Source organism: Cheilinus undulatus, linkage group 18, assembly GCF_018320785.1.
Source record: "Cheilinus undulatus linkage group 18, ASM1832078v1, whole genome shotgun sequence".
Taxonomy (NCBI): Eukaryota; Metazoa; Chordata; class Actinopteri; order Labriformes; family Labridae; genus Cheilinus; species Cheilinus undulatus.
In genome coordinates, this window is record NC_054882.1 from 25,426,038 (window position 1) to 25,453,924 (window position 27,887).

Consider the following 27,887-nt stretch of genomic DNA (forward strand, 5'->3'; position numbering starts at 1 on the left):
GTCATCATGCTTCTGAGACCACATGATGCATTTCCTGATAATGGTAGAATGATGAAAGGGCAGGAATCACTCAAATTTAAACTCAAGATCATAGTTGTTTTTTTATTAAAGTGGAATTTAAGAAACATCTCACAAAAAATATACAAAAAGAATATGTACAAATGATATTTACACTGGTATAATGTAAATCAAAATATGCAGCAACGTTTTTTGTACTTAGTCTGTAGTTAGAAGCAAAATGTTTTGCACTTTTCATAATTTCTCTCTGATAAAACATTCCATTTATGTAATATATCTGATTACACAAAACATTTAGCTCACTGTTGAAAAAAGTCACACTGTCATATTCTTGAAAATGCGACAATAATACGTCATAGCAGCACACTGAAAAATGACCCAAAGATTTGCAACAGTGCATAAAAACATCGATTTACAGCTGTTCTTTTTTCTTTTCTGAGGATTTTGGTTTGGACGGATTGTCTTTCAGTGAGCCATGCACACCCTACGGACCACAAACAAATCCTCACACAAGTACGCACACTTTTAACATGTCATGAGGGGGGAACACTGCCAAGGGAGGTTCAAGGTCAACCAGTCAACAACACAACCACGTAAACAAACCATTAAATGAACCATCGGGGTAACACAGTGAGCAGGTCAGGTGTACAGTGCATAGTATGCTTTGGCATGCTGACATCCAGAACATAACAGTGGATGTTACATTCAGGAGGAAGGCCACAGGATTTGGAATTACCAGTAAAAATAGAAAACAAATGACTACATGATCCCAAAAAAAACCCCCAACAGAATACAAAAAAATCCAAACCCTCATAAACTGAACACTCAGATTAAGGCCAATTCAGTTTGCTACATGTTACTCAAAAATGGCATTGTCAGGAACACAACTTCATAGACCTGCCAAGTGGCAAAAAACTGCCATTCAGGACACGTAGGCTTGTTAAAAATCCTGCTCTGAGATGATATGCACGAGATGCTTTTTTGATGATGTGATGTAGTAAGAGCAGGGCTGTTTGCTCTCTGCCTGCATTCACAATCAGGACTGATGCTGACATGAAAATGAGCCTTGTCACATGCATGCACCTTGTTTTGAGGCAGTGAGTCAGATCACAACATTGACTCATTTACAAGCTGCCAGGTCTCCCCCTCGTCATCTTCATTTAAAGCAGATGTTTTTTTTTTCTCTGAGGAGCCTTTCTGCGGGGTGGGGGGCAGGATGGTCCAGGTGTTGTCCTCAGTGAGGGGCGTGGACACACCTCCACACAAAGAGACTGCAAAGGGCATAAAAGAGAAGGTGAATGCGACAATATTGGTAGTTAAGTTGTTATCAGTGTTATGGTTTGGACCCTACCCTCTGTCGTCTCCTCCAGCACTAACAACGAAGCGATCTCCATTTGTGAAGCGAATGTTAGTCAAGTGAGCAGAATGGCCCAGAAAGCGCTTGTGTTTGGCCTGAGAAAGATGAAATGCACATCATCTATGTGGTATTATTTCCATCTTTGATAAATAAATGTGTCTGATAATGGTAATGAAATATTACAAAAACATGAGGCTAACTCAAGATTTAAAGCCACAAAGTCATCATGGTCAGCAAACCAGTTAAAGAGCCTATAAAAGTATTCATCCCTTGGATGTTTTACCCTTTTATTGATTTTACAAATCAACTATGGTCAATATCATTTGATTTTTTTTGATGATGGATTTAACCAAACTCGCCTTGGAAATTGTACATTGCCTTTTTTGCATCCATCCCTGACTTACACTTTTCAAAACATTTTCTTTGAGTTGCTTGGAGTGTTCTTTTCACGTCATAGTGTAATGGTAGCCAGGAATACTGGATACTGATCCCCATTCTAGTAAGTTCGAAACTATTAGCATCGGTTGGCTGGACCACTGTTGAATTAGGCCAATCACTTTAAAGGGAGTAAATATTTATGCATTCACTTATTTTACAGCACAAATATTTGTTTTATTGACATTACTTTGTAGAAAAATGTTCTCACTAAAGAGTTTTTTGTAATTTGTTAACATATTATCATGAGACAAACTCTAATACTGTAAATATTAACATCATAATGGATTGAAAATGTTGACATAGTGACAGAAAGTAATAATAATATTAAACAATCATACTTACAAATTTGTCTGGACATGGAAAGTCAAACAGCTTTACCATTCCAAAGTCATCACCTGTGACCATGTTAAGGCCCGAGTGTGACACACAGGCACAGGTGACGTCTGCTTTGTCTGTGTTACGGGACCAGATTCCAACAACCTCGTCCCCGAGGACACTGGAGACAGAGAGAGAATGAGGAGTTAAATTCAGTTCAGTATCACCTGTCTGACAGACTTGTCTCAGACAGACTCTCACCTTGTCCAGGTGGCCCATGTTATCCTGTCGATCTGGGTCTGCTCTGCGACCTGCTTCCCAGACGGCACCTCGTACACGAGTCGTTTATAAGCACCTGTGGAGATCTGTATGAAGACATTTCAGGTTAGGAGACCGCACAGACAGTATGTTTCTTCGTCAAACATGCCCTCCCACTGTGTGTGTCGGTCTTTACCTGGACATAGGTGCTGTCAGCAGAGAAGTCCATCTGCATCACAAAGCTGGGGATGTCTCTGCAGCAGTTAATGCGGTTCAGCTGAGGGCCGAGTGTCAGGTCGTAAAAATCCACTGCGCTCTCAGTGGAGCCGACGGCCAAGTACCGTGAATTTGGACTGAACCTGTAAGAGAGATAAGCAGTGTCTGAAGTTTTTTTGTAAAATAGTAAAGTAAAGTAAGGTAAGCATCCAAAATAAAACTTGGATGTTTGGAAAACCTTTGATGAAAATTCCTTGCTGTTAATAAATGAATAAGTCCAACAGTACAAGTGTAAAGTGCCACACACTAATTTCATTACCTGATATCCTGAATAGGGGAACGCCGGTCCCTTTTCTTGCCCCAGATTTTGAGTGAGGCCACCAGCAGGATGATGAACTCTCCGTTCTTCATGCCGATGGCCACCATGTCTCCTTCAGGACTGTAGCTGATGGTGTGTGCAGGGTGGCCCAGGTTCACCTTATTCAGCATCTTCTGTTTTCCCAACATAGAAAATAATCAACGCATTAGTAAGTGGAAATCTTTCATGAATAAATTCTTAATTCTTTTTGATGGAAGCAATGAGATACTCAGAATAAGTAGACCTTCTCTGGGATGTCCCACAGACGAACGGTGCCATCCTCTGCTGCGGACAGAAATACATCTCTGGAGGGGTGTGTGGCCAGACCCCAGATTGGTCCGTCCATGTGTCCGTTCACTAAGATGTTACACGCTGCATTCTTCTCTCCTACTTCTATGATCTCTGCATTCCTGGTCCCAACAAGGATTTTACCCTAACACAGGAATGATCAAATATCACCAAAACACAGAAGAAGTTTTGAGAATAAGTTGCACATTTTATTGAGTGCAGAACAGGATGTACCTTTCCTCTGCATACAGAGCGCACACAATCTATGATCTGTCCTGTTTCTAATCGAAACGCTCGGCAGCGTTTTAGTTCCTGGTCCCAGAGCTTCAGGGCACCTCCTTCTTTTGACCTGTGTGGGGAAAAAAAGATGTCTTTAATATTCAAAATACAATGTCAGTACAGTCCCTGATGGTGTAATGGTCTGGTGGCTGAATACTTTTGTCCACATAGTGTATGAGACAGTTAAGTCACTATCCAAGCTTAATGATTAATAAGCATGGTAGAAATGTGACATCACAGTACTTACGGTCTTTCTTTGCCTCCGGTGACGATGAGGCCGTCTCTCAGTGTGGTGTACATAGTGAACACAGGGCCCGTATGAGCTTTGGCCACAATTCTTACTAGAATGTGTTCCTTCCACACACAAACATCCCCACTTATGGTACCTGTAAATGTCAAGTTATTCTGAAAAGAAAACAAATCTGCACTAATCTAGTGGCCTAAAAGAGCAGAGCAAGCAAGGCAAGAACAATTCACAGCACACTGAAGCAGAAAGTTTGACATTTGATCACTTTAATATCAGCAAAATCAAATTATGAGGTATATTATGAAGATTTTATAAAAATAGTGACATGTCAGGATTAATTAGCTGTTTGACCAAAATTATTAACTGTAAGTTTTATTGGTTGGAAGTCACTTACAGCTCCAAATGCTACAGACAGCATCGTCTGCATCCGAGCATCCTCTATGGAGCTCAGCACACCTTTTTTGCTGAGTAAAGCTCGACCCGCTAATGTCCAGAAGCGCACGTGTTTGATCCCTACAGACACAAAGTGTGTGTCTGAGTCCGGCCTAAACTCAGCCACAAAGATCCTCTGAGAGTGACCGATCCTGCTGGCCACTTTGGCACCTGAACAACAAAACAGAGAGCGGTGAGAGTGTGAAATCTCAGCTGTGGTGGGACTTTGGGAGGGCTTAGTGGCACATTATTTTACCTTCCTGCCACTTCCAGATGGTGACGGTGTGTTCAGAGTCCAGGCCCACAGAGAGCAGCAGCTTTCCTGTCGCACTAAAGCTGACAGAGCAAACTCCACCAGAGTGAAAACAACGTAGCACTGACAGAGTCTGTTTGGTCATGGCATCCCACACATGGATGGATGGAGACGTGGCTAAGAAACAGGGGAAGGAAGGAAGAACATTTAAATATTTTACCACACCCTTTTCCCAGTCATTAGACTCAGCGTATGTAGGAACATCAGGCCAAAGTATTTAAATTATCTGAAGGGATTTAATAATAATAATAATAATAATATCTTGAATTTATATAGCGCCTTTCAAGAAACCCAAGGACCCTTTACAGGAACACATAGACATGGACAAACTATGTGAGGGGTAGGATGAGTGTAAGGGGTGGTTTAGTGAAGACTGTAGGCTGTGGTGAACAGGTGGTGCTTGAGACGTTTTTTGAAAATGTCTAGAGATGGAGCGCTACGAATGTCTGCAGGAAGAGTGTTCCAGAGGGTGGGAGCAGCAGCGCTGAAGGCTCTGTCTCCATAGGTTCGGAGTTTGGTTTTGGGCATGGAAAGTAGGCCAGTGTCTGAAGATCGAAGGTTGCGGGATGGTGTGTATGGATGGAGGAGATCAGAAAGGTACTGGGGAGCCAGAGCATGGAGAGATTTGTATGTGAGGAGAAGGATTTAAGCTCCAAATCAAGTGGCCACTAGATGGCAGTAACATCAAGAATATAATGCTGTATGCAAGAGTAATTAAAATATTTCCTTACCTGACATGTCACCAGTATCACCTGGAAAAAAGGGAAATCCAATTTATCATGGCTGGAAAATTTAGGACTAGTGTGCTGTTACTTTTCATGTACAAAAGCTTGACAATGGGGACACTATTGATCAAAAATGGGCAAAGACTTCCTGTTGTAATGAATTGGACAGTATTGAAAAAAAGCCATTTCATATTTCTTCCACATCCTGAAATTCTGGGATAGTTCCACCTAATCTCTCAAGAAGCCTGGATTTTTCAACACAAAAAATGCAACAATTTAAAAGTCAGTATTAAGTAGAAATATTTTAAAATAAAGGCCTAAATTATTTCAAATTCATTTCCTTTGAATCAACTACATAAACTGTTTTTTCAAAATAAAAACCTCTATTACTCCATATTAGTTGCTGGGAACTTCTGTAAGTAGACTGGATTTTCAGAATAAAAGACTTGATGATTTAAAGCAAGTTCCCTAGATGACGTTAAGAAAACAGATTTTTAAAAATAAAAGCCTTAATTATTCCAAAAATAATTTACTTTAAATTTCCTATATAGAGTGGATTTTCAAAATAAAACCTCCATTCATTTCCAAATTAAGTTCTCTAGAATTTGTGTGAGTATTATTTTTACAATTTAAGACTCAATCATCCTTAATCAGTTTCCTAGAATCTCTTGCAGAGACAAATTTTAAAAATAAAAAAGCCTAAATTTTTCCAAAATAGATTCATATGAACTGTTATATAAGATGGACTTTCAAAATAAAAGACTCAAAATCTAAAATTAGAATTTCTCTCAGTAGACTGCATCTTTTCAGAATAAATGACTAAATAATTCAAAGTCAGTTACCTAGATCACGTTATGTAGAGAGATGTTTAAAAATTCTCTTTCATGGATTGGATTTTCAAAATAAAACCATCTATCATCTCAAAGTTAGTTCCTTAGAAATTCTGTAAGCAGGCTGGAATTTTCACCATAAAAATTCGATAATAAATAAAATAGATCTCTTTAATGGATTTGTTTTTCAAAGGAAAAGCCTCAATGTCCCAAAGTTAGTTCTTTAAAATATCTTGTTAGTAGACTGGTTTTCAAAATAAAAGCCAGTTTCATTGAATCGCTTTTGTTGACTGTGTTTTCAAAATAAAAGCCTAAACGATTCCAAAATAAATTATTTTGAATCTCTTATTTAAAGTGGACTTCAAAATAAAAGCCCTAATAATCTCAGAATATAAGAACTGATCATTTAAAGTCAGATTGCCAGATTCTCTTATGTAAAGAATATTCAAACATAATCTCTATCATGGATTGAATTTTCAAATTGAAAGTCTTAACTATTTCAACGTTTGTTCCTCAGACCATCTCTCAGCAGACTGGATTTTCAGAATGAAAGACTTGATATTTTAATGTCAGTTCCTTAGAATCCCTTTAAATAGACACATTTTCAAAATAAGAGCCTGAATCATTCCAAATCAATTTCCTTCAAATCTCTTACAAAGAGTGTACTTTTAAAATGAAAGCCTCAGTTGTCTTGAAGTTGGTTCCTAAGAATTTCTGTAAATAGGCTGGATTTTCAAAATAAAAGTCTACTTTATTAATCTCTTATGTAGACTGTGTTATTAAAATAAAAACCTACATTATTCCAAATTAAATTCTTTTAAATCTCTTTCTTAGAGTGGGCTTAATTAAAGACTTAATACTCTCAGTTATTTCTTCAGAATTTCTGGAAGTAGACTGGATTTTCAGAATAAAGATTCAATAATTTCAAATCTGTTCACTAGAATCCCTTTAAGTACACTTTTATTTCAAAATAAAAGCCTAATTTATTCCAAAATAAGTTTCTTTGAATCTCTTATATAGAGCAGACTTTAAAACTAAAAGCCTTCATCATTTCATGTTACTTTCTTAGAGTTAATTTAAGTAGACTGGTTTTTAAAATAAAATAATCATATGAAGTCAGTCAAACTGAGCTCTAAAAAAGTAAAAGCTTCCATCATTTCAAAATTAAAGCCTCACAACCAACAGCTCAAAAAAATTTCAAGTAGGAATTCTACTTTTGAAAAGAATCTACTTCTTTTAGGTTCACACTCACATCTAGTGGCCCAGCAACATGCTGACACCTGTCAAAATTTCTTTAAGAATTTTCTAGCTCATAATTAGACTTTAATCTCATTTGAAGATACAAAAAACTTATATTATTACACGTATCCCAATCAAACTGTGTCATGAGCACAGCACCATGATAGCATCACATCATGAGTGAAGTGTATGCTTATTTCCCTGCTGTGTACTGTCTGTATGTCTTTATAGTCTTGACATTTATGTAAATTTTGCTTTATAAGGCCTCTGGCATTCTGCGAATACAGCCTTGTTTATCCAAGAAATGCAACATTTGTGAAAATCCCTCGACTATTCATGTATTCAAAAATGTTAATTTATCTCGTTAGTTGCTATAAAGTGCAGACAAGCTTGTAGGAGAGGAAGGCCATCTGTCATGCACAGTAATTCTGCAGAGTAAACAATAAAACAGCAGAAACAGGGAGGAAAAAAATGAGGCAGCTGCTGACACAGGAGGTCAACATCTCACAAACATACCTACTTGGCCAGTTGCCACCACGTTGGGGAATTTGGGATGTTGATTGATTGTCAGGCACAGGATGTCATCACTGTGTTCAACATAGAAACTTTGGCAGGCTGTAAAACACACAGAGAGGCTCAAAATGAAGTATGTACGTGTTATGTTTGCTTTAAAGGAAGTAAACAGAGTAGAGGGGTCTTTTTGTCCAGTCCTCATCTGCTTACAGGTTGTCAGGTTGAGCACAATGCCCACTGAGGCTGTGTGGTATATGATGTCTGCCCCCTCGTTCAGGTAGTGCACATTATTGCGGCAGTCATTGCCACGGTAACCAAACACCAGCTCCAGCACCAGGTCCTGAGAGAGAGTCAGGAAGAGACAGAAAGTCAGAAAGGTCAACCACGCCATGACAACTAAGATGCTGAGAGCTGATGGAGAGCATCATTATTTGATTAAAGCATCATCAGTCTCTGGAGAGAGGGCAAGCACACGGCGTCTTCAGCTCAAATAATCACATTAAGAAGCACGACTTGAAGCATTACCGTTTAGAGAGACACAAGACTCCTTTAGTTTATTTATAAAGTTTAAGCATCTTTAAGTTTATTGTGGTTTAGTTAGGATGGCAGGCCCATGTATGTTAGTAATTAGTTATTACTTACATGCTGTTTTTGATACTTTTTCAAATGTTAAATGCATTGAATAAAAAGTTTATTTGTGCTTTCAAAATCAAAGTTTTCTGTCCTTTCTTCTTGTATTAGAAAATTAAACTCCATTTGTGTGTATGTTCCTTTAGGACCTGATGAGACACTGGCATGCTTCTACCTGTAAGACCTGATGCAGCGTCTGTGTCGCCCGTTTTACAACATTTGACTGATAAACTGCAACATATTTCACTGAAATACACTGGAGCAACCGTGCAGTTTCTCAGAAAAGCCTCAGGTTTTGGGAGGTTGTTTTCAGACAATGATTCAGCCTAAATGGGCCTTAGGTCATCCAAAACCAGCACCCTAAAGGACACAGTGATACGTATCACACTGGCCCTCTCACGTGATGGATCTCTGATTCTTACCTCAATGGGTCTCTTCTTTTTGCCCACGTTGTTGGTCTGCAGCTTCTCTGGCTGTGGCAGCGCTCTGCTGACAGGAGGCCTGAAACAGAGAGCTGGGATCAGATGTCTGACACACAGCTGTTCATCAGGCTAATGATGATAATAATGTTCCACAAATACTGTATATGCTTTGATGTGCATACAGGTAAGGGATTTTTTTATGCAGGTAAGAGGAACATTTTGAAAAGTTGATGACAGAGACGTTTTATTTGTCAAGGTTTCTTGTAAACAAACATGTGCAGAGTTTGTACAACCAGCTCAGCAATGAAAGGGCAAGGTTGGAAGGGGTGAAATTTGACCTGATTAACCTTAATTATAACATGAACTACAGGGTTCTGAAGTAAAAATCAAAAAGAAAGAAACAGCATTAAATAACTGGAGTGTAGTTACTTCTTCTGTATAATCAAAACATCATTAAAAAGTCCTAAAATGGCTCAAAACATCATTGATAAAATATGTTTCAGCATTCATAGCAAAAAATTAAGTGATCTTGGACAGTTTTTACTTTAGCGGAAGTCCTGACTCCCAAGGGTTACATGATGGGCATTAGCACAAAACAAAAACAGTTGTTGCATTCCACTTTATCATGAATGTTACCTTTACCTTTACAACCTGGATGGAGTGTTATATATTCTGGTTGTTATCCCACATTAAGGAAAGATCATATTTCAAATTCATAAATGAATTATCTGCTTTGTGTGACTACCCTCTGAAGGCTGAGCCCATCCTTGTTGCTTGTGCTCCTTTTTTAACCAGACTTTTCTCTTCCAGCCAACTTTCCATGAAAATGCTTTGATACAGCCTCTAAGAACAGCCTGACCCTTCAGCAGGATGGCAATGATTGTCTCCTGGTCAAAAGTCAAGTCAGCAGTCATCCCCATGATTGGAGCTATGTACTGAACCAGAATGACAGGATGAAGCCTCAGGAAACCTTTTCCATAATACTGTAATATTTTGAAATACTTGATTTTTGATTTTAATGAGCTGTAAGCTTTAATCATCAAGATTAAAACAAACACAGCCTTGAAATGTTTCACTTTGTATAAGATTAATAATTTATGGAATTTTAACTTTCTGAAGTTAATCATAGGAAAAATTAACTTTCTTTTGATTTACTAATTTTTCATGAATGACTAACAACGTTATAAACCGTAAATAAAATAAGGGAACATTAAATTAAGTTACAAGGTTACTTTTTTAAATTTTCCGAATGTAACAGACGACTTATTTAAGAATCTTTGCAAAGGGAGGACCACGTAGGAGGCTAATTCTATAAAGGGTCCTTGGCGTGGCAAAGTTCAGAAACCCTTGATATGGGATAACCAGAGTGAAGTTCACTCATCAGATCAGTGTAGTTTAAGATTTCTCAGGTCCCTTTGCAGGGATAACGTTGGAAAGCAGATGGATCGACCAGATTCCACGTCTGTCATCAGGCAGATTCATCTTGCAAAGCTCCAATCTAAAATGATTGTGCACGGTCTGAGAATGAGCCTGACCAAGGAGCATGATTTGAGGAGAACGAGGCAGTAGCTACTGGCGGGATTTAGTTGCACTGGAAGCTGACAGTAATGTCTGCCACCGGTGTAGCAATAAGCTTAAATGTAGCTATAGTGTAGCGGAAGATTTATCGGAACTTGGCCGATTTTCTTTATTAAATAGAGGGCAAAGAATGCCACTGAGTTTTTCATGTTTCATTTTTTCATGGGAAAAAAAGCACATTTCAGACAAAAAGGTCAGTCAAACCTTAAATTTCAAGCAATTAGACTTGACCTTTTACAGGGACAACAAGGACCAGTTTACCTCATATTCAATCACATAAATCTGTGTGTAAGTGTGTGTGCTTTATAAAATCATAGAATCAGTGCGTTCAGAGCTTACCTTGACCCTCTTCATGGCAGCAATAACAAAGAAAAAAGCAAGAATTACAAAAAAGGCTTCTCACAGCACTCACTGCTGCCCAGCAGACGCACTGAGGACATAAAATACAAGAGTCAGCGCCATCATGTAACCATGACAACTCAAGTCCATTTCCATGACAACTGCTGCATGGATGCTTGCATACTTAAAAAAAAAAAAGTAGAAATCAATAAACCTAAAGCAGCAGCAGTCTGTCACACATTGATTATGAAGATTTGACGTCTGTTTAAAGCCATCCTGATAAATTACATACTGGTACATGTGTAAGCTTTTCCTGTGGTGAGAAGCGACTGATCATCTCTAATCATGACTTTTCCCAAGAGTTCCTAACTATTAAAAAACAATCTTGTACATCCAATCCAGATTTTGCTCTGCTGAATGCTAAAGTGGACATCCAACTAATTAAAGTCAATTAAATTCAAGCTCTACTTCGATGTTCAGCCCAATTTGTCCTGCCAGTCAGAACAGAATCTCATTAGCAAGTGATAAAATGCCTGAAACGGCATCTTGGTTTATATGAGAAGGAAAAAGTCCCACAGCACTGAAAAAGATTAAAGAGGCTTCAAACTTTATTTATAGGAGATGGCAACAGGTGAAAGAAATTTGTTGATACTTTCTTAGATCTTCATGTCATCCTATAACACAATTTAATCATGACCAATGATGAATACAAAAGCTTACCTGACAACACCTTGTCTTCAAGTAGAATTGAAAAAGGAAGCAGGATAAGAAGGGAAATGAGAGGACGAGAAAGAAGAGCAGAAAGGCCGAGTTATTTTAATAAAGCAGGGACAGGACAGAAAAAAGATATAGACTAAAGAATTCAGCTTTGATATATGGACACATTTTCAACCAATGATGGGTAGAATTTTGGTAATCTTTGCACAAAAAGAAAGGACATTTGTGTTTGGTAGAGAATTTCTTTCTTGTAACAGTGCTTCATGGCAATAAATCTTATACCGTTGGAAAGCCTGTTTATTTCTTTTTTAGATGGTGCCACATTTGTAAGGATCATGCATTTGTAGGATGAGCAGCAGAGCTGAGTATATGGGTTGCCCCATGAAACATTTGCCAAATCTTCTCTGCCAGTGCAAAAACAGCTTATTCTGCTGTTGCGATGAACTCCTATTTTGAGCTCCTGGTAACCCAGGTGCTGACAATCAAGGGCCTGATTGTCTCCTGAGTATGGGTCCTGCTACAGTGGTCAGTAGGTGTCTGCTCCAAAAATCTGCATGCCACATTCGACCAATCTGGATTCGGTATTCAGCAAAAACAACTAGGAGTCAGCCCTTGTACCATCCCCAAATTGAAGGCCAAGTTCCATCTAACTGGGGATGCCAAAGACAGGGCGCAGACCCCAATAAGACCAAGTCCTCATCCTGTCAGCATCAGACCTGAGGTGGTCTTCTATATATTTGCAGCCAAGTGTTGCAGGACGATATGGTAGACGGCTCTCTGCCCAGACAATCTGTAACAGACTGTACGCAGCCAATCTCTGGTCTCATGGGGCGGCCAGGAGGCCTGTCATGACTGCCCTTCACCATCAGGCCTGTTTGCGCTGGTGTCGGCAACACGTGCACTCAAACCTTAACATGTGGAGCAATGTTATGTTCAGCAATGAGTCCAGATTCTGCCCATAGCAGTTGGTTTGCTGCACTGACAGAGTTGCATCTTTTAAAGGAGGCAGTGTGATGGTATGGAGCGGCATCTGCCTCACTGGATAATTGAGGTTTCTCATCATTAGTGGCAATTTCAATGCAGAGAAATATGGAGATGAGATTCTGCAGTCAGTGGCAATCCCATATCTCCAGCCTGGGACCAAACACTATCCTCAAAGATGACAACACTCGCCCCTACAGAGCAGGGTTTATCAGAGATTACCTCCAGAATTTTGAATGGAGAGGATGGAATGGCCTGCCAGCAGTCCTGACCTCAACCCCACTGAACACTTGTAGGATCAGCTAGTGCCCAGCATGAGGAGGAGGTGCCAGGCTGTTGTGGCTGTGTATGGTTCTTCCACACACTACTGAGGCTCCTGTTTGTTAAATGAATAAATTATTAAATTGCCAACATGTCTTGTTTCTTCAAACTTCAATCATCAAATCCACCAAACAACACCAAACAAAAGTTAAAGGCAAATTTTTTATGATCAGCTCTGCTGCTCATCCCACAAATGCAGGTTCCTTACAAATGTGGCCCCATTTAAAATGGAAATAAACAGGCTTTCCAATGGTATAAGAGTTATTGCCATGAAGCATTGTTACAACATAGAAATAAGCCAACAGAAATGTCCTTACTTTTTGTGCTAGATTTATAAGTTAAGTTTTGACTCTTCAGGAGCATCCAAATGAGTGTCTATAGTGCTTTATTTTAGCTGAACTGAGGAATACCTTTCGTCTACAGATAGTTCTTTCATCTGCAGGTGTGGTTTAACCCCTGTCATGGGTCTCATGTTTGTGGATAAGGCCTTTATGGTGTAGGTGATCTCATTCTCCCTCGTCACATCACTGTCATAACCTGTAAAAGGGTAGGGTATGATTAAAAGTTAACCTTAGAAACAAGAACATATGATGACTTAATCCAAAAAGTAGAACCTACCTCCATCATCCTCGCTCTCGATGTCTGACTCCTCGCTGTCACACTGCTTGAACTCCCGGTGGCCCTCGGGCTCATGGGCCCAGATCATGAGGCACGTGTCGCCCCCACCGACAGTCACCAAGAGGCTGTCGTCATGGGTCCATCGCACATTGGTAACATGTGTACTGTGGGCCACATAACGCTTGAACTTTGCATATTTTCCCTGCGGAGGAGGGGCAACATTTGTTTAACATTTGTGACATTCTCACAGGAATTAACATAACATTTCCATAATTTTTAACTAAAAGCCTCAAGCTGGTATACACACACAGACCAGATTACATGAAAAATCATGATAAGTGTGTCACCTTCACAGGGTATCTGAAGAGTTTCACGTATCCTAAGTCATCCCCTGTTGCGAGCACCTTCCTGTTGTTACTAAGGCAGGCAGCGGTCACCTCTGTGACCTCGCTGATCAATGGCCAGATGCCCTCAACAGACGTTCCCAGGACACATGTCCACGTGCTCCACTCAATCTTCTCCACCTGAGACAAGCGAGTAAATATGCATTCATTAATGAAGCACATTAAAAATATTTTGAGAAAAAAACTGACGAACCTTTTATTGAATGCTTTATTAAACTAGAAACCTGCAGGCAGCCAAAACTGAGTCAACAGAATAAAAGCTTAGCATTAAAGATTAGAAACAGGGCTAGACAGCTAACCTTACCCCATACAAGAATACCAACTTAAGTTTTTACTGGCACATTTTAAGACTCCTATTGATCTTTAGGCAGAGCTAAAGCTGCAGGGTCTATTATCGTCTCTCAGGGCCAACGATAAAGAACCGTCGACCACTTTATTACAAACACCTGTTCAACCGCTAATTAACAAAAATGTCTAACGAGTCAATCACAGCAGCAGCCAGTGCATTTAGATATGTAGACATGGTCTTCAGCAGCATTTGTCAACCTTTTTTTCTATTAAAGAACTTTTAAATATTGTAAAAAATAAAAAATCTCAAGTCAACCCAATCACAATTAATTCTACAGTGCCTATAGAAAGTATTCCACCCTTGAATGTTTTACCTTTTTACTGATTTTATAAATCATAAGTCTCAATCAGGCTTTCATCTGGACACTGCAATTTTACACTGTCCTTGCAAAACTGCTAAAGCTCTGTCAAGTTGCACGGTGATCAGGCATGAACAGCCCTTTTCAAGTCTGGCCACAAATTTCTCTATTGGATAGAGGTCTGGGTTTTGACTCAGCAACTCCAAAACATTCACCTTGTTTATTTAAAACCACTTTGGTGTAACTTTCACTGCATGCTTGGGGAGATTGTCTTACTGGAAAATAAATCCTTTTCCAAGACATAGCTCTCTTGCAGACCAAATAAGATTGTCCTCCACTAATATCCTTTATTATTATTTCCTCTGATTTATTTTGCCATCTTTATTTTACCTTCTAGAGCCGGCTGCTGAGAAGCATCCCCACAGCATGATGCTGCCACCACCGTGCTTCACAGAGGGGATGGTGTGTTTGTGGTGATGTGCAGGCTTGGTGTCTGCCAAACATATAGTCTTTTCTGAAAGCCAAAAAGTGCCATTTTGGTCTCATTAGACCAAAGAACTCTCTTCTACTTGACCATGGAGTCTCCACTCTTGCCCAGATTTCACAAGTTTTCTTCAACAGTGCCTTTCTCTTTGTCACTCTCCTATTAAACCTTTGACTGGAGAAGAACTCAGGCAACAGTTGATTTCAGGTAGGACATATAAGACAATTTTGATTATCTATGCCAGGACAGCTAATGATCTAAACTGTTTAGGTAATTCCAAGTTGAATTTAAAGCATTTTGAAAGCTCCCCAGCAATGCCAGAAAGTACCCCAGAGTGCTACAGCACCCAGTGTGAGAAAGGCTGGTCTCCACAATCTGCTGATGATTTAAGTGACTTTGATCATGCCCTTGTTGTTGGTCTGGTAGGCTTTTATGCCATTTACTCAAAACTCTGAACCTCCAGTTTGAAATATCACAGCAAGAGCTGAGACTCATCAGACCTGACTGCATTTTCTCTATCTCCTATCGTTCGATCTTGGCAGCAGTGACACTGAGTGTAGTTTTCCACTGCTGTAGCCCCTCTGCTTTAAGGTTTGACATGTTACGTGTTCAGAGATGCTCTTCTGTATTCTTTGATTGAACAAGAGATTATTGGGGCTACTATTGCCTTCCTAACAGCTCAAACTAGTCTGGTCATTCTTCTCTGATCTCACTTATCAACGAGCCATTTTAGCCCAGAGAACTGCCGCTCACTGGATGTTTTCTCTGCAAACCCCAGAGATGATCAAAGAAGCACAGTAGATCAGCAGTTTGTGAAATAGACCAACCCATCGGGCATGCACGGCATAAACTGTTTCATATTTGTGCTCATGGGGCTCAGTTGGGAGAGTTGGTTGTCTTGCAATTGGAAGGTCATGGGTTCGATTCCCAGCTCTGACAGTCACATGTTGATGTGACTGTGGGAGCTGTCTAAAAATATCTAAAAAGTACTTTATAAGGTGAAGTCCATTCACCGTCTAATGAGCAGTTGATCAGGTGTACCTAATTAAGAGACTGGTCAGAATTAGTTTATCCTTATTCAAATGGAGCAACTTCTGTGATTTCCAGTCTCTCCACTCCTTTAACTTAATGATATCTAAATTTAAAACAGAAAATACAGGATATGATGAATTTCACTTTATAGGAGTTAATAAAAACGGGGCAGATAACAGATCCTTGATGTGCTCCTTACTTTAAAACAGCAATGAAGAGGCGTTTAATGAATGGGAGGACTAAGGAGAGCTAATGCATCATGGTAAATAATGGGGATGAATGAGCAAAGAGGACATCTTGGGCTGCAGCCAGACACGACCCAAACTTATCCATCATGTCTGAGCTTTATTTTCTTAATGCAGCCCTCCATATTTTTTTACCTCGTACGATGTCTAAATGCCACTCTGTATCAAAGCCACCAAACAATATCCCACTTCTACTGCCAAAATTAGAATGAATTGGTGAAAGTGGGGCGTGTTAATGCTGTGCTGCCCTTCCTTGAGCCTACTCTGATTCCTCTGGGAATGTCTGAGCCAACAGCTCCACAACCACAGCACTCCTATCCCTCAGCTCCCTGCTTACCTCTGTAGCTGGGATGGTTTGCCTCTTGCCACGAGGAGCTTCAAAAAACACCTGCTCTTTAGCACCTGTGTTGACTTGGAGTAGTTTTCCTGCGAATGAACAAAGCCCAGTGGGCAGAAATGCTCAGCTGTCCATAAATACAGACTCTTTCTTTTAATCTGAAAATGGTTCCTTAGCAGCAACAATTTTCTGAGAGGAAAGAGGAAAGTATACAAGGATGTGTGTTTACCTCTTTTGTCCCAGTCTAAATGGGTAATGTAGTTCAGGCATCCTTTACAAACACCGACCCGTTTGCTGCTCATTACGTTGTAAATATCCACGAATGTGTCTCCAGATGCTACTGCAAGATACTTCCCAGCACCTGAGAACAAAAGAGAGAACTGATTGTCATCCAACAGATCAACGGATTTGATCAGGTTGGGTGCTTGTGTCAGTCTTCAGTTTGGCCATCAATTTGCTCCAGAGTGTTTCCCTTCTTTCCAAACCAATGCCTTTTATGCCCTTATTTAGATTCAGATTCAGAAATTGGGGAAGACAGTTGGAAATAACATGCAGGAGAGGAGACAAAGACTTGATTAAACCCACTTTGCCTCTGTGCACCAGCACAGACATAACCACCACCGTTTAATTAGTTCTTTGGGGTTGCTCATAAGTTTTTAAGCCAAATAAAAAGACTTTTTAAGACATTTGAGGGCCAAAATTAAGAAAAAAAATCACATAGCATCTGTGCTTTTCAGAGTTCATGAAGGACTTGAATGACTTTGATTTCATTCCCATTTTTTGTATTTTAAAGCCATAGTTATTAACCTCCTCATTTTCTTCTATTCAGTTTGTAAATATGCTTTAAGTAAATGCTGTGAATTGTCACGTAAATGCACAAACAAACAAAATACAATATACCAACATTTCCAAACTATTTTAGCCAATACTGATATTGATACTGCTATATAGATATAGTTCAAACCTAAAACTTAAACAAGACACACAAAAAAACAAAACAAATTATGTCAAGTTTAAGGAATGAGGATGGACAAAGAAAAACACTTCAGCTGACTTAGGTCTGTTAGTCCTGACTAAGCCTGATATTAACAGTTGATACATTGGTTGTAAATAATGACAAATTTCATATATGCAGAAATAATATTTCACATTTTTTTTAACTTTACTCAAACTTCAAGAAGGCAAATAACAAAACCTTTTCTAATCCTCCTTGACAAATGGCTTATACATCCAGGAATTCAGACATTCAAATGAGTAATCACCGGAGTCCATCTTTGTAGAAATACATCTGTCTTCAGCTGCAGTAATGCTGTTATATAATCCTTAATAAAAAACTGTTTCAGCCTTTGGGTCCACTGAGTTCTTGTTGGTGGCAGTGCCTTCTTCCAGTTCACTGTAATCTTTACCAGTGGTCATTATCAACTCTCTCTTTTTCTCCAACTCTTCCTTTATGTCCTACCAGAATCTGTGTAGCATTGGACAGCCCCAGAAAATATGTGAATGATCTCCTATTATCCTATATTTCCTCTAACACAAGGCTAAAGTTGCATCTTTACAAGGGCTGTCAAAAGATTAAAAACTTTAATCACGATTAATCGTGGAGTTCTATAGTTAATCGCAATTATCACATGCTGTCCATCATATTTGAAAATTCCCTTATTTTGCATTTAAAATTGTTATTGTGACATTTTGGATTGTTCTTCTGTCTTAAACTAAAGGCCGCTGACTTCCTTTTTGGATACAGACCTACTTTTATAGATATACTAAAGATACGACATAAACTTAACCACTGAAGAAAAAAACTTGCTATGGATGGAAAAGAAAATAAGGGGACAGTGAAAAAGTCAAAAATTTATATAATTTGGTACAGATGACTAATGATTTGTCCACTGAGCTGTCTGTGAGTTTGAGACTAAGGAGCAGTGGTGGACTTACTTTGCATCACTGTGGCTGCAGGGAGAGGCTACAGTGGCTTAGCTAAGGAGTGCTGAAGAGACAATGAATGATACGATTAATCGTGAATTGAAGTTCAACGCAGTTAATACAATTAATCTTGGCAGCCCTACTAAACCCTGAGACTACCAATGGAGTCCTGAAAAATCTCATTATCATCAAGTCTTTCCACAGCTGACCGTTAATATCTTTGTGACGTTTCTTCAACAACAGTGACTTGAGGGATTAGTAAAGTATGTCATCTATTCTGAGCTCAGTGAAGACCCTACTTTTTGTGTATTCTGAATCTTTTTTCAATTTATCTAAAATTCAGGAAAATTACAGCCTCAGAGGCACAGCTGTAGCTTCTTAGCTTTAAAACTTTTATTGGTTTCTCTATCATAACTGTACTGAAATCCTGCTCAGCATTACACAGTTCTGTATAGCGACTTCTACATTAAGACATAGGCCCTGAGGATTCTTGGGTGTTGGGTTGAGAAATAGGATCCATTGCAGTGTGGATCAAGGTTAAGTGTCCAGGCGAACAAGAGTTTAGTTTCTCGCTCTCACTTTGTCCACCCCCACTGCTTCCCATTCTGCTCTCAATGTCTCTCTGTCTGGCCCTATTACAGAAAGATACTAATTTGGGTCAAGCCTGCAGCAATATCTCCCAGTCTCAACAGCAGGAGAGAAAAATGTATACCTGCTGAATTTCTGCTCAGCATCCTACGTACACTAAGAGGATTTGAAGGGCACACTGATTTAAGATGCTTTTTTATCCTTCAGAGAAGGATGTCAGGGCAGTTTTGAAACGTTTTAGAAATGTGGAGGTGGACCACAGACCTGGAGAGAATCTGATATCAGAGATGATGTCCTTGCGGTGGTGGAAGGACACCAGGTCCTCCAGAGTGTCTGCGTTCACAATGAGGAAGCTGCCATCATTCAGGCCCACCGCCAACGCTTTACCATCAGGGGAGAAACAGCAACAACGGCCGCCTGTGGAGGATAATGCGTTTGTTATCGCCTTGGGACCTGCGCGCTTCCTGTCGGAAAATAAACTCATCTGTTAGCGTCTGAGCGGTGACTCACCTTTTCGGAGCTTGCGTACCGCCAACATGCAGTGGCTGGGCGAGAGGTCCCATATGCGCAGGGTTTTGTCATCGCTGACAGTGGCACAGAGAGGGAGGTGAGGATGAGTGGCCAGGCCCCACACTTCACCCTCCATGTGACCCTAAAGACACATGGGATAGCAAGTTGATAAAGATTAGCATATGGCAAAAAACACTGGAAAAACAATGAGCTCAAACCTGAATATTATCATTTATTAAAGAAAAGTCAAAAGAGCACAGTAAACACACAATGCTTTGTGTGTTATGCTGTGTGCTCATCATTGCTGCAGCAAAGATTTTAACCTTTTGATCATATAGAGAGCCTACAGCAACAACCTCTGCCTAGTATATTTAATATTAATTATATGCATCTTCTTCTTTCTGCCTTCTCTCCTCACTGACTTAAACATAGGCTAAAGAAACCAGGCTAACTATGTGTTACCACCAACGTAATTCTCTAAGCTTACTGAAAGTTATCCATTGGAAATGACCCAAGACAACCTCCACTCCCCTAATCAAACCACCCTATTCATCAAAATCTACTTGTATATTTTAAAGCATTTGAAAGGAGCGATCAATATAATTGGCACTGTATGCCTACGATGGGGGCGGTTGAGGAGACACTGCAGGACCACTTAGCTAAATTAACAACTCACATCCAGCAGCAATAACTCATCACCATTTATGGCCACCTCCCCGCTGATTCTGCCATAGACATGAGTCAACAGAATGCAACAGAAGCCCTGTGGGACATGCAACCATACATTTTATTTATTCAGCTTGTCCTGTGATAATAAAAAAAAATTCTTGACTGAAACATAACATAGGAGTATCCATTTTTAATTAATGATATTTCTTTGTGAAAACTCTGCATATTGTACCTTTAAGCCTATGTTTGTTTTGTAATTCTGTAACTATAAGAACAGAAGAAAAATAAGTCAAGATCCCCAAAAAAACAGGATGAAATGACTTCAAATGTATGGATGCAACTCTTCATGGGGATTTTGTAGATATGCAACAATTACTGATGAATTTTTTCCAGGAAATAGTACTTTTTTTTTTTTTTTCAAATTTGACCTAAAGTAAATATAACCCTTTCATAACCATTCAACAGAACTCTCCAGTGTAAGGCATATGTTTCCATACACCTTTGACAAAATCACACCTTAGACCAAGCCAAAATCCCAAGGAACGCCATATTCATAGTCAACCATACTCTTAATTTCCATAATCTGTTCCTCTCAAACACAAAGCACTCTCTTGCCTGCAAGTAGTTCAGAATGCAGAAGGCAGAGGCCTGCCATCACATGGCTTCCCTGCACTTTTAAACATTGATTTTAGGTTTGTCTCATACTTTTTAAAGCACATATGGGTCTTCACAGCTACTTTACAGACTTGCAAAAGCTCTATGAGCCAGCCCATAGCCTCGGATCCCAGGTGGGGGCCTCCTGGTAGTTCCAAAGTCAAGGCTTAAAACTGAAAGCGGCTTCTGCCATCAGGGACCGTCGACTTTGGAACAGCCAGCCTGAAGAGATAAGGCTTGCGGAATCAGTTACTTCTTTAAAATCACTTCATTTTTATTGTCTTCTTACTTGGTTTTAGCATATATTTCCACTTTTTATCTATTCATTTATTCATTCTTTTTTAAAACATGTTTTATCTATTCAGTGCCTGAACTCATTTAATAGTTTCTACTCCCCGTTTTCATTGTTTCATCTCTTTTTAACGTGATTGCCTCGTAAGGTTTCTCACATCTTTGGTCCTTCTGGTCTAATGTTATGTTGTCTGGTTCTTGTGTTGCTTAGGTTCCAACCCATCATATCATGTCTGGGTCATTCATGTTGGTTGGATTTCTTCTTTTGTTTTAAATTATGTTGTTTTGTTGCTATTGGATAGGTTCTTCAGTGTCTGGGTTCTTATGCTCTGCTTTTACATATACGTCTGCATTTTTGTCAAAGCCTTGTTTACAGTATTGAATTGTGACAAATTTTGGGGTCATTTGCCTGAGTCGCCTATCTTACCTGGACTAGCAGAGTAATTGGCCCGCTCTTGTCCACCTCTAAGATCTCTCCGTTCTTGGTCCCCACCAGTATGTGTCCATGGCCCAGAGATATGGCACGTATGGAGGGGTTGTCCTCTAAGAGCAGCCCTGCAGAATGCATGAATTATAGCATGAAGGCAGAGACCTCAGCTTGAACCAGGCCGCTGGAGGGAAATATTCATCTCAGCTAAAAGCACTGAATGTTTTAAATGGATTTGCATTGAATGGGTGGATTACATTTGTGGAACTGGAAAAAACAACATAAAAAACAGGGTGACCTTTTTACCTTTAGAGCCTGGAGCTAGTACTGATCTCTTGATGGCGTAGGTCTTGAGGCATCTCTCGAATGTGTCGTCCCACAGAGCAACTATACCATCCTTTCCCCCTGTCACAAATCCCTACAAGGGAGAAAATGTGGGCACATTTAACCCTGAAATGATCTATGTCAGAACAGATTTATCTAAACATATGACATTTGAAAGCAGAGTTAGAGATACAATTGGAGACAGAGACAAAATATGCATCTAATGTAGTGTTATTCATTTATGCCTACAGTTTACTGTCATACAGTCCTTCAAAATAGATTTTTTTCATATTGTCTACATCCTGAGGCTGAAAAATAAGACAATGAAAACAACATTTTCAAACTACTAAAATAAATCTATTTTGATCTGAAAAACACCCCTTTACTCTGTGGTACCTTTTCCAGCGCATGCACACTGAAAACAGGGCCATCATGAGCCTTCACAGTCTTCATTAGAAACATGTCCCTCCAAATGCAAATGTCACCCGTGCACGTCCCTGAAAACACCATCTCCTCCGACCAGCCATACACGGCGCACATCATAGTCTCCGTCTTCCCCATGTTTCCCTTGCGTCCAATTAGGCCTCCACCTGAAATAGAAACAGTCGGCTCATGGTGAGGTGGAGTTTCTGCTTGTTAGAGTTTCTGCTCTTGGTGAAAAAAATAAACACTTGGAAGTCTTACCAGCCTTGTGCCAGAACTTCATGTGTTTCACACCAGCTGTGATGAGCTTGTCAGGGAGGTAGGGGTTTATTTTGACGACAAATATCTTGTCTTTGCTTCCCCTGAAAAACATATTTACATCACTTAATGATCACAGAGAAGACTTCTCATTTTGACATTCTGTGATGCATACTCTCACTTATTTTATGGCCCATTTATTCTTATTCTGAAACATGGAGGAAACAGAAATTCATTTCTTCTCACAGTTGGACAAATAAAGTTGGACTTTAAAGATTGAACAAATGTGGCTGGAAGCAGAAAAGATTTAAGGACAGAGCACATGAAGCAGGCAACACTGGAGCCTTTAATCACGCCATAAGAAACATGCTTCACTTGAGTGTTTGGAATATAACAGTTTCCGAACTGAAGTTAGAAGTGACTCCACAGCCACACAAAAATCTTTTTTTCAACAACAATATCCAAAAATGCATACATAAAAATAATAACTAGAAAAGCACTCAGACCTCTGCCATCAGTCTTATCTCCCAATAGTGAAAAATCCTTTAAAAACATTCCTGGATCCAGACGGTGATCCGGATGACTCCCAAAATCTAATTCACAGATTACTCCCTCCCCTGGAGGGAGACACGGGTGGAGACACGATGAGGTAAAGCACTGGCCTTGCTATGTGTTGACTGTCATGGCAGAAGCACCCATGGTCTCACCGGATGACTGAAAGTCATGGCAGAGGGTGAATATTCCTCTGTTCCTCCCAGCGTTGTGAGTATTCTCGCTACAATTTTCTGTCTTTCTCTCTGTTATGCTCCCACTTGTCGCCATCTCCTGGTGTGAAGTGGTAACAGCGCAGACGTCTGCCATTAGCCCTATCTCCCAATAGTACAGAATCCTTTAAAAACATTCCTCGATCCAGATGGTGATCCGGATCACTCCCAAAATCTAATCAGTTCTTCCTTTTGTGACATTTCCTGAAAATTTCATCAAAATCCATCCATTAATTTTTTGAGTTATGTTGCAAAAAAACAAACGAACAAACGCACCCGATCACATAACCTCCTTGGCGGAGGTAATGATTGTAAAAAAGGTCATTCTTTAGAGCATGACATCTAACTTAGCACAAATGTCGATTCTGACTCAAGAGTGAACTGGAAAGATTTAGTATGTCAAAGGTCAAGGTCACTGAGCCTCATTTTCATTCATTGCTTATAAGTTTTCTACAAGTTACAAAACCACAGAAATCACCCAGCCCTTCTTCTTGACCCATTGCTGTACTTCCACGGTCTATATACACAACATAGACATAAGTATTTGGTGACACCTGTTAATTATTGAATTCAGGTGTTTCAATCAGACTCATTGCCACAGGTGTACAAAATCAAGCACCTAACCATGCTTTTGAGGTACAGGTAATAGGTTGTTCTGAAGAGCTCAGTGACTTCAAGCATGTTACTGTGACAGTTCAGGAGTTCCCTCCATGCTGGATATTCCACAGTCAATTGTAAGTGATATCATTGGAAAGTGGAACAGTTTAGGAACAACAAAAACTCAGCCACGAAGCAGAAGATCATGTAAAAATACAGAGCGGGGTCAACGACTTCTAAAGTGCATTGAAAGTAAAAGTCCACAATGCTCTGCTGAATCCATAGCTGAAGAGTTCTGATCTTTCTCTGGCATTAATGTAAGTGCAAAAACTGCAATCAAGCCTCACATCATCAAGTCCAACGCCAAGCATTAGATGGATTAGTGTAAAGCACACCGACACTGGACTGTAGAGCAGTGGAAATGTGTTCAGTGGAGTGACAAATCATGTCTCTCTGTTTGGCAGTCAGATGGGTGAGTCTGGGTTTGGTGAATGCCAGGAGAACATTACCTGCCTGACTGCACTGCCAACAATAAAGCTTGATGGAGGAGGGATAATGGTATGGGGCTGTTTTTCAGGGTTTGGGCTATGCCCCTTATCTCCAGTGGAGGCCAATCTTAATGCCTCAGCATACCAAGACATTTTAAACAATATTATGCTTCCAATTTTGTGGCAACAGTTTGGGAAATTCCCTTTTCTATTTAAGTATGACTGCGCCCCAGTGCACTAAGCAAGGACTATAAAAACATGGTTTGATGAGTTCAGTGTGGAAGAACTTGGCTGACCTCAACCCCATCAAGCAGCTTTGGGATGACGGGAGATTGTGAGCAAAGCATCATAAATGATCTAAAGAATAAATGGGCACAACTTCCCACACTTGTGGAAAGCCTTCTAAGGCTCCCTATTTAAGTACGTACTGTATATTTGAACACAAATACATTAGAGTTCCTGCTGGTGTGATGGTCAGGTGGCCGTTTTTCTGCTGTGATCTGTTGTGTTTTCTTAGGGTCAAAAATGACCCGAACAAATCTTTAACAACAGCAAAACTTGCCTTAATAAACTTTTGTCATCATGAAATTTTATGACTTTTCTTAAAGTGACACCAACACTGGAAAAAATGTGAAACATTATCATGACCAGAACAATATTTTAAAGCTGAATTTATAGGTCATTTTTGACCAATATGACAAGGAGAATACACAGAATTTTACATAAATAAAAGAGAGATAGTACAGTCTACTGTCTAGACCTGCTCTTTTTCTCTAAGAGGACATTCATGCAAACAGTGAATTTTGCACAGTTATCCCACAAAGATCAGTACATTTTGCTTGTTTTCTTTAAACTTGAGTTATCTGAGTTTTTTTTTAATCTTAAATCAGAATAAAATGCTTGTTTTCAAAGGATAAGTTATTTCAATAATGTTCCTGGATCTTGAGAACTTGTTATCATGGCAAAATCAGAGTTGTAAAGTTGAGATAAGGAGACAAATATGTATTAGAAATAAAATGCATGGATTTAGGTCTCTTTAGGGCTTCTGTGCTATTTATAGAGTGTTGAGATAATATTTGACAGAACTGGCGTGATATAAATAAAAACTGATTGAATTACAGACTGATACGTTTAATAATGTGGGACAGTTTATCACTATTTGATGGTATTATTGGACTGGATGGATCACATTCTGCTTCCTAACTTCCCCTTCGTTTTTAAAGTTTCAGGGAAGGACCAATTTTCCAAAGCACTGAGCTGCACTTAAGAACTTACAGCCCCCTCCTGTCTCCTTTTCACCGTATCCAACTTTAAACCAAACTACACCCTCATTTAACGTCTCCCTAACACACCCACTCCTCCCCCAGCTGAAGTCCAGACGGACAGTGGCACTGCACAAGCTCAGCTCTGTCAGGCCCCATTTCCCTGCGTCCGCCTCACTGCGCTGCCCACCCGGGTCTGCTAAGGAGATTAGAAGCAGCTCCAAGCTGTCCCTGAGCTGCAGTGAGAGACCGGCAAACAACACGCAGGAGAGCGATCCGCAATGCACTGCTTCAGACTCGCCAGGGGGGAGTTCCAATGGAGTAGAGACTAAACGTGAGCGTCAAGTAGGACGAGTAAGAAAGCAAAGCAGTTATTTTGGGCAGTGGATGTTTTCCAGTTAGATAATTTTGGCTTCCACTGGTTCTAGGGTTATGTAATGTTAAGTGCTGGGATACTGAAAATCCAACAATATGCGCTTATCATATCACCACCTCTCACAAGACAGGACTAGTGAGGAAATCCACCTAAAGGCTTAACATGTAGCATTTTGATTATCAGTACAGCAAAAATCTAATTAAAACCTAGTTTGTTGTTCTCAGCTTTGAGTTACACTTTCTTCAGCTTGTTTATGTTATCTTCAAAGGTTCAGACATGTTTCATACATATTTTTTCTCACATGATCCACATGTAGGGGAGGGGAGACGGTACTGCCCACTCAGAGAAGCCATGTCAAGGGGTATAACAAGTGTTTTTGCAGGACTACTAACTGAAGGAAAACAAACAGTCTTTCTCAATTAAAGGAGGGATATTCTTTGGCCTAAAAGACTAACAGACAGCAGCTGAATAACCTACGAGACGCATATCGTCACTTGAAATTGATCCCCAATGAAGTAAGAAGGGAGCATGGGAATGATAGGGGGCCGGTGAAGTGTGTTTAAAGATAGTAACTATTTTGGTCTGCAAATCGTCTCTTTAAGGTCGCATAGGAGGTCTTTAAGGTACAAGCCAGGTGTGTTTGCAACAATTATGATCACATGTATTGATGAGATGCCACATAGCCAAAGTCTAAGCCAAATTTAGACTTATAGTGCATATAAAAAGTATTTACCCCTTGGATGTTCTACTCTTTTGTTGATTTCATAAAAATAAATCAATCATGCTCCATATAATTTAGCTTTTTTTGACAAAAATATCCCAAAAACCATCTTTAATGTCAAAGTGTCAAGAGTTCTAAAAGTAAATGTAAATAAAACAAATATAAGTGATGTAAAATTAGTGACTGCATAAATATTCACCCCCTTCAAGTCAGTATTTAGTAGATAAACCTTTAGCTGCAATCACAGCACTGAGTCTGTGAAGATAGGTCTTAGGCTTGCATATCTAGACACTGCAATTCTACTCTTTCTTCTTTGCAAAACTATGACAGGTTGCATGAGGATCAGGCGTAAGAACAGCACTTTTCAAGTCCAGCAACAAATTCTCTATCGGACTGAGGTCTGGGCTTTGACCAGAAGATTCGCCTTGTTGTACATAAACCATTTCTGTGTAGCTTATGCAGTATGCTTCAGGTCATTGACTTGCTGGAAAATAAATCTTCTCCCAAGCAGTAGTTCTCTACCTTTACAAGCCTTACTGCTGCTAAGAAGCATCCCCACACTATGATGCTGCCACCACTGTCCTTCACAGAGGGAATGTGTAGTGTTTGGTGTCTGCCAAGCATAGCTTCATCTCTGATGGACAAAAAGCACCATTTTGGTATCATCAGACCAAAGAACTTTCTTCTACTTGACCATGGAGTCTCCCACATGCCTTTTGGCAAAATTCAAATTGCTGTGGTATGCAGAGTCTTTCCCATCTCATCTGCTTAAGCTTTTAACTCTGTCAGAGTAGTTATAGGTGTCTTGGTGGTCTCTCCCACTAGTCTCCTTCTTGCACAGTCACACAGTTTGTGAGGACGGCCTGATCTAGGTAGATTTACACATGTGCCATATTCCTTCCATTTCTTGATGATGGATTTAACTGAACTCTGGGGGATGTTCAGTGCCTTGGAAATTCTTTTGGATCCATCTCCTGACATACGTACACTTTTCATGAACCTTTATCTCTGAGTTGCTTGGAGTGTTCTTT

At 39.8% G+C, this 27,887-nt stretch overlaps 1 protein-coding gene across 2 annotated transcripts in view; it reads right to left on the reverse strand.

Annotated features, from left to right (window-relative positions):
• Positions 1–182: 182 nt before the first annotated feature.
• Positions 183–27,887, reverse strand: part of eml5 (EMAP like 5) — a 70,203-nt gene continuing 42,498 nt past the window's right edge. The window contains exons 17-44 of one of the 2 annotated variants that reach the window (XM_041813495.1): positions 22,652–22,752; positions 22,364–22,557; positions 21,950–22,061; positions 21,644–21,771; positions 19,603–19,744; positions 19,357–19,509; positions 16,811–16,942; positions 16,582–16,670; positions 13,780–13,956; positions 13,433–13,634; positions 13,225–13,351; positions 11,516–11,530; positions 10,796–10,804; positions 8,879–8,957; positions 8,037–8,166; positions 7,830–7,928; positions 5,251–5,271; positions 4,463–4,636; positions 4,169–4,377; positions 3,775–3,932; positions 3,483–3,597; positions 3,205–3,393; positions 2,922–3,094; positions 2,583–2,745; positions 2,390–2,493; positions 2,156–2,309; positions 1,370–1,470; positions 183–1,289 (exon numbers count right to left, since the gene is read on the reverse strand). In XM_041813495.1, the coding sequence (XP_041669429.1) occupies positions 1,253–1,289; positions 1,370–1,470; positions 2,156–2,309; positions 2,390–2,493; positions 2,583–2,745; positions 2,922–3,094; positions 3,205–3,393; positions 3,483–3,597; positions 3,775–3,932; positions 4,169–4,377; positions 4,463–4,636; positions 5,251–5,271; positions 7,830–7,928; positions 8,037–8,166; positions 8,879–8,957; positions 10,796–10,804; positions 11,516–11,530; positions 13,225–13,351; positions 13,433–13,634; positions 13,780–13,956; positions 16,582–16,670; positions 16,811–16,942; positions 19,357–19,509; positions 19,603–19,744; positions 21,644–21,771; positions 21,950–22,061; positions 22,364–22,557; positions 22,652–22,752 (3,487 nt within the window). In that variant the 3' untranslated portion in view covers positions 183–1,252. Of the gene's footprint in view, positions 1,290–1,369; positions 1,471–2,155; positions 2,310–2,389; positions 2,494–2,582; positions 2,746–2,921; positions 3,095–3,204; positions 3,394–3,482; positions 3,598–3,773; positions 3,933–4,168; positions 4,378–4,462; positions 4,637–5,250; positions 5,272–7,829; positions 7,929–8,036; positions 8,167–8,878; positions 8,958–10,795; positions 10,805–11,515; positions 11,531–13,224; positions 13,352–13,432; positions 13,635–13,779; positions 13,957–16,581; positions 16,671–16,810; positions 16,943–19,356; positions 19,510–19,602; positions 19,745–21,643; positions 21,772–21,949; positions 22,062–22,363; positions 22,558–22,651; positions 22,753–27,887 lie in introns of those variants that run through there. The other variant, XM_041813497.1, reaches the window with a different exon arrangement.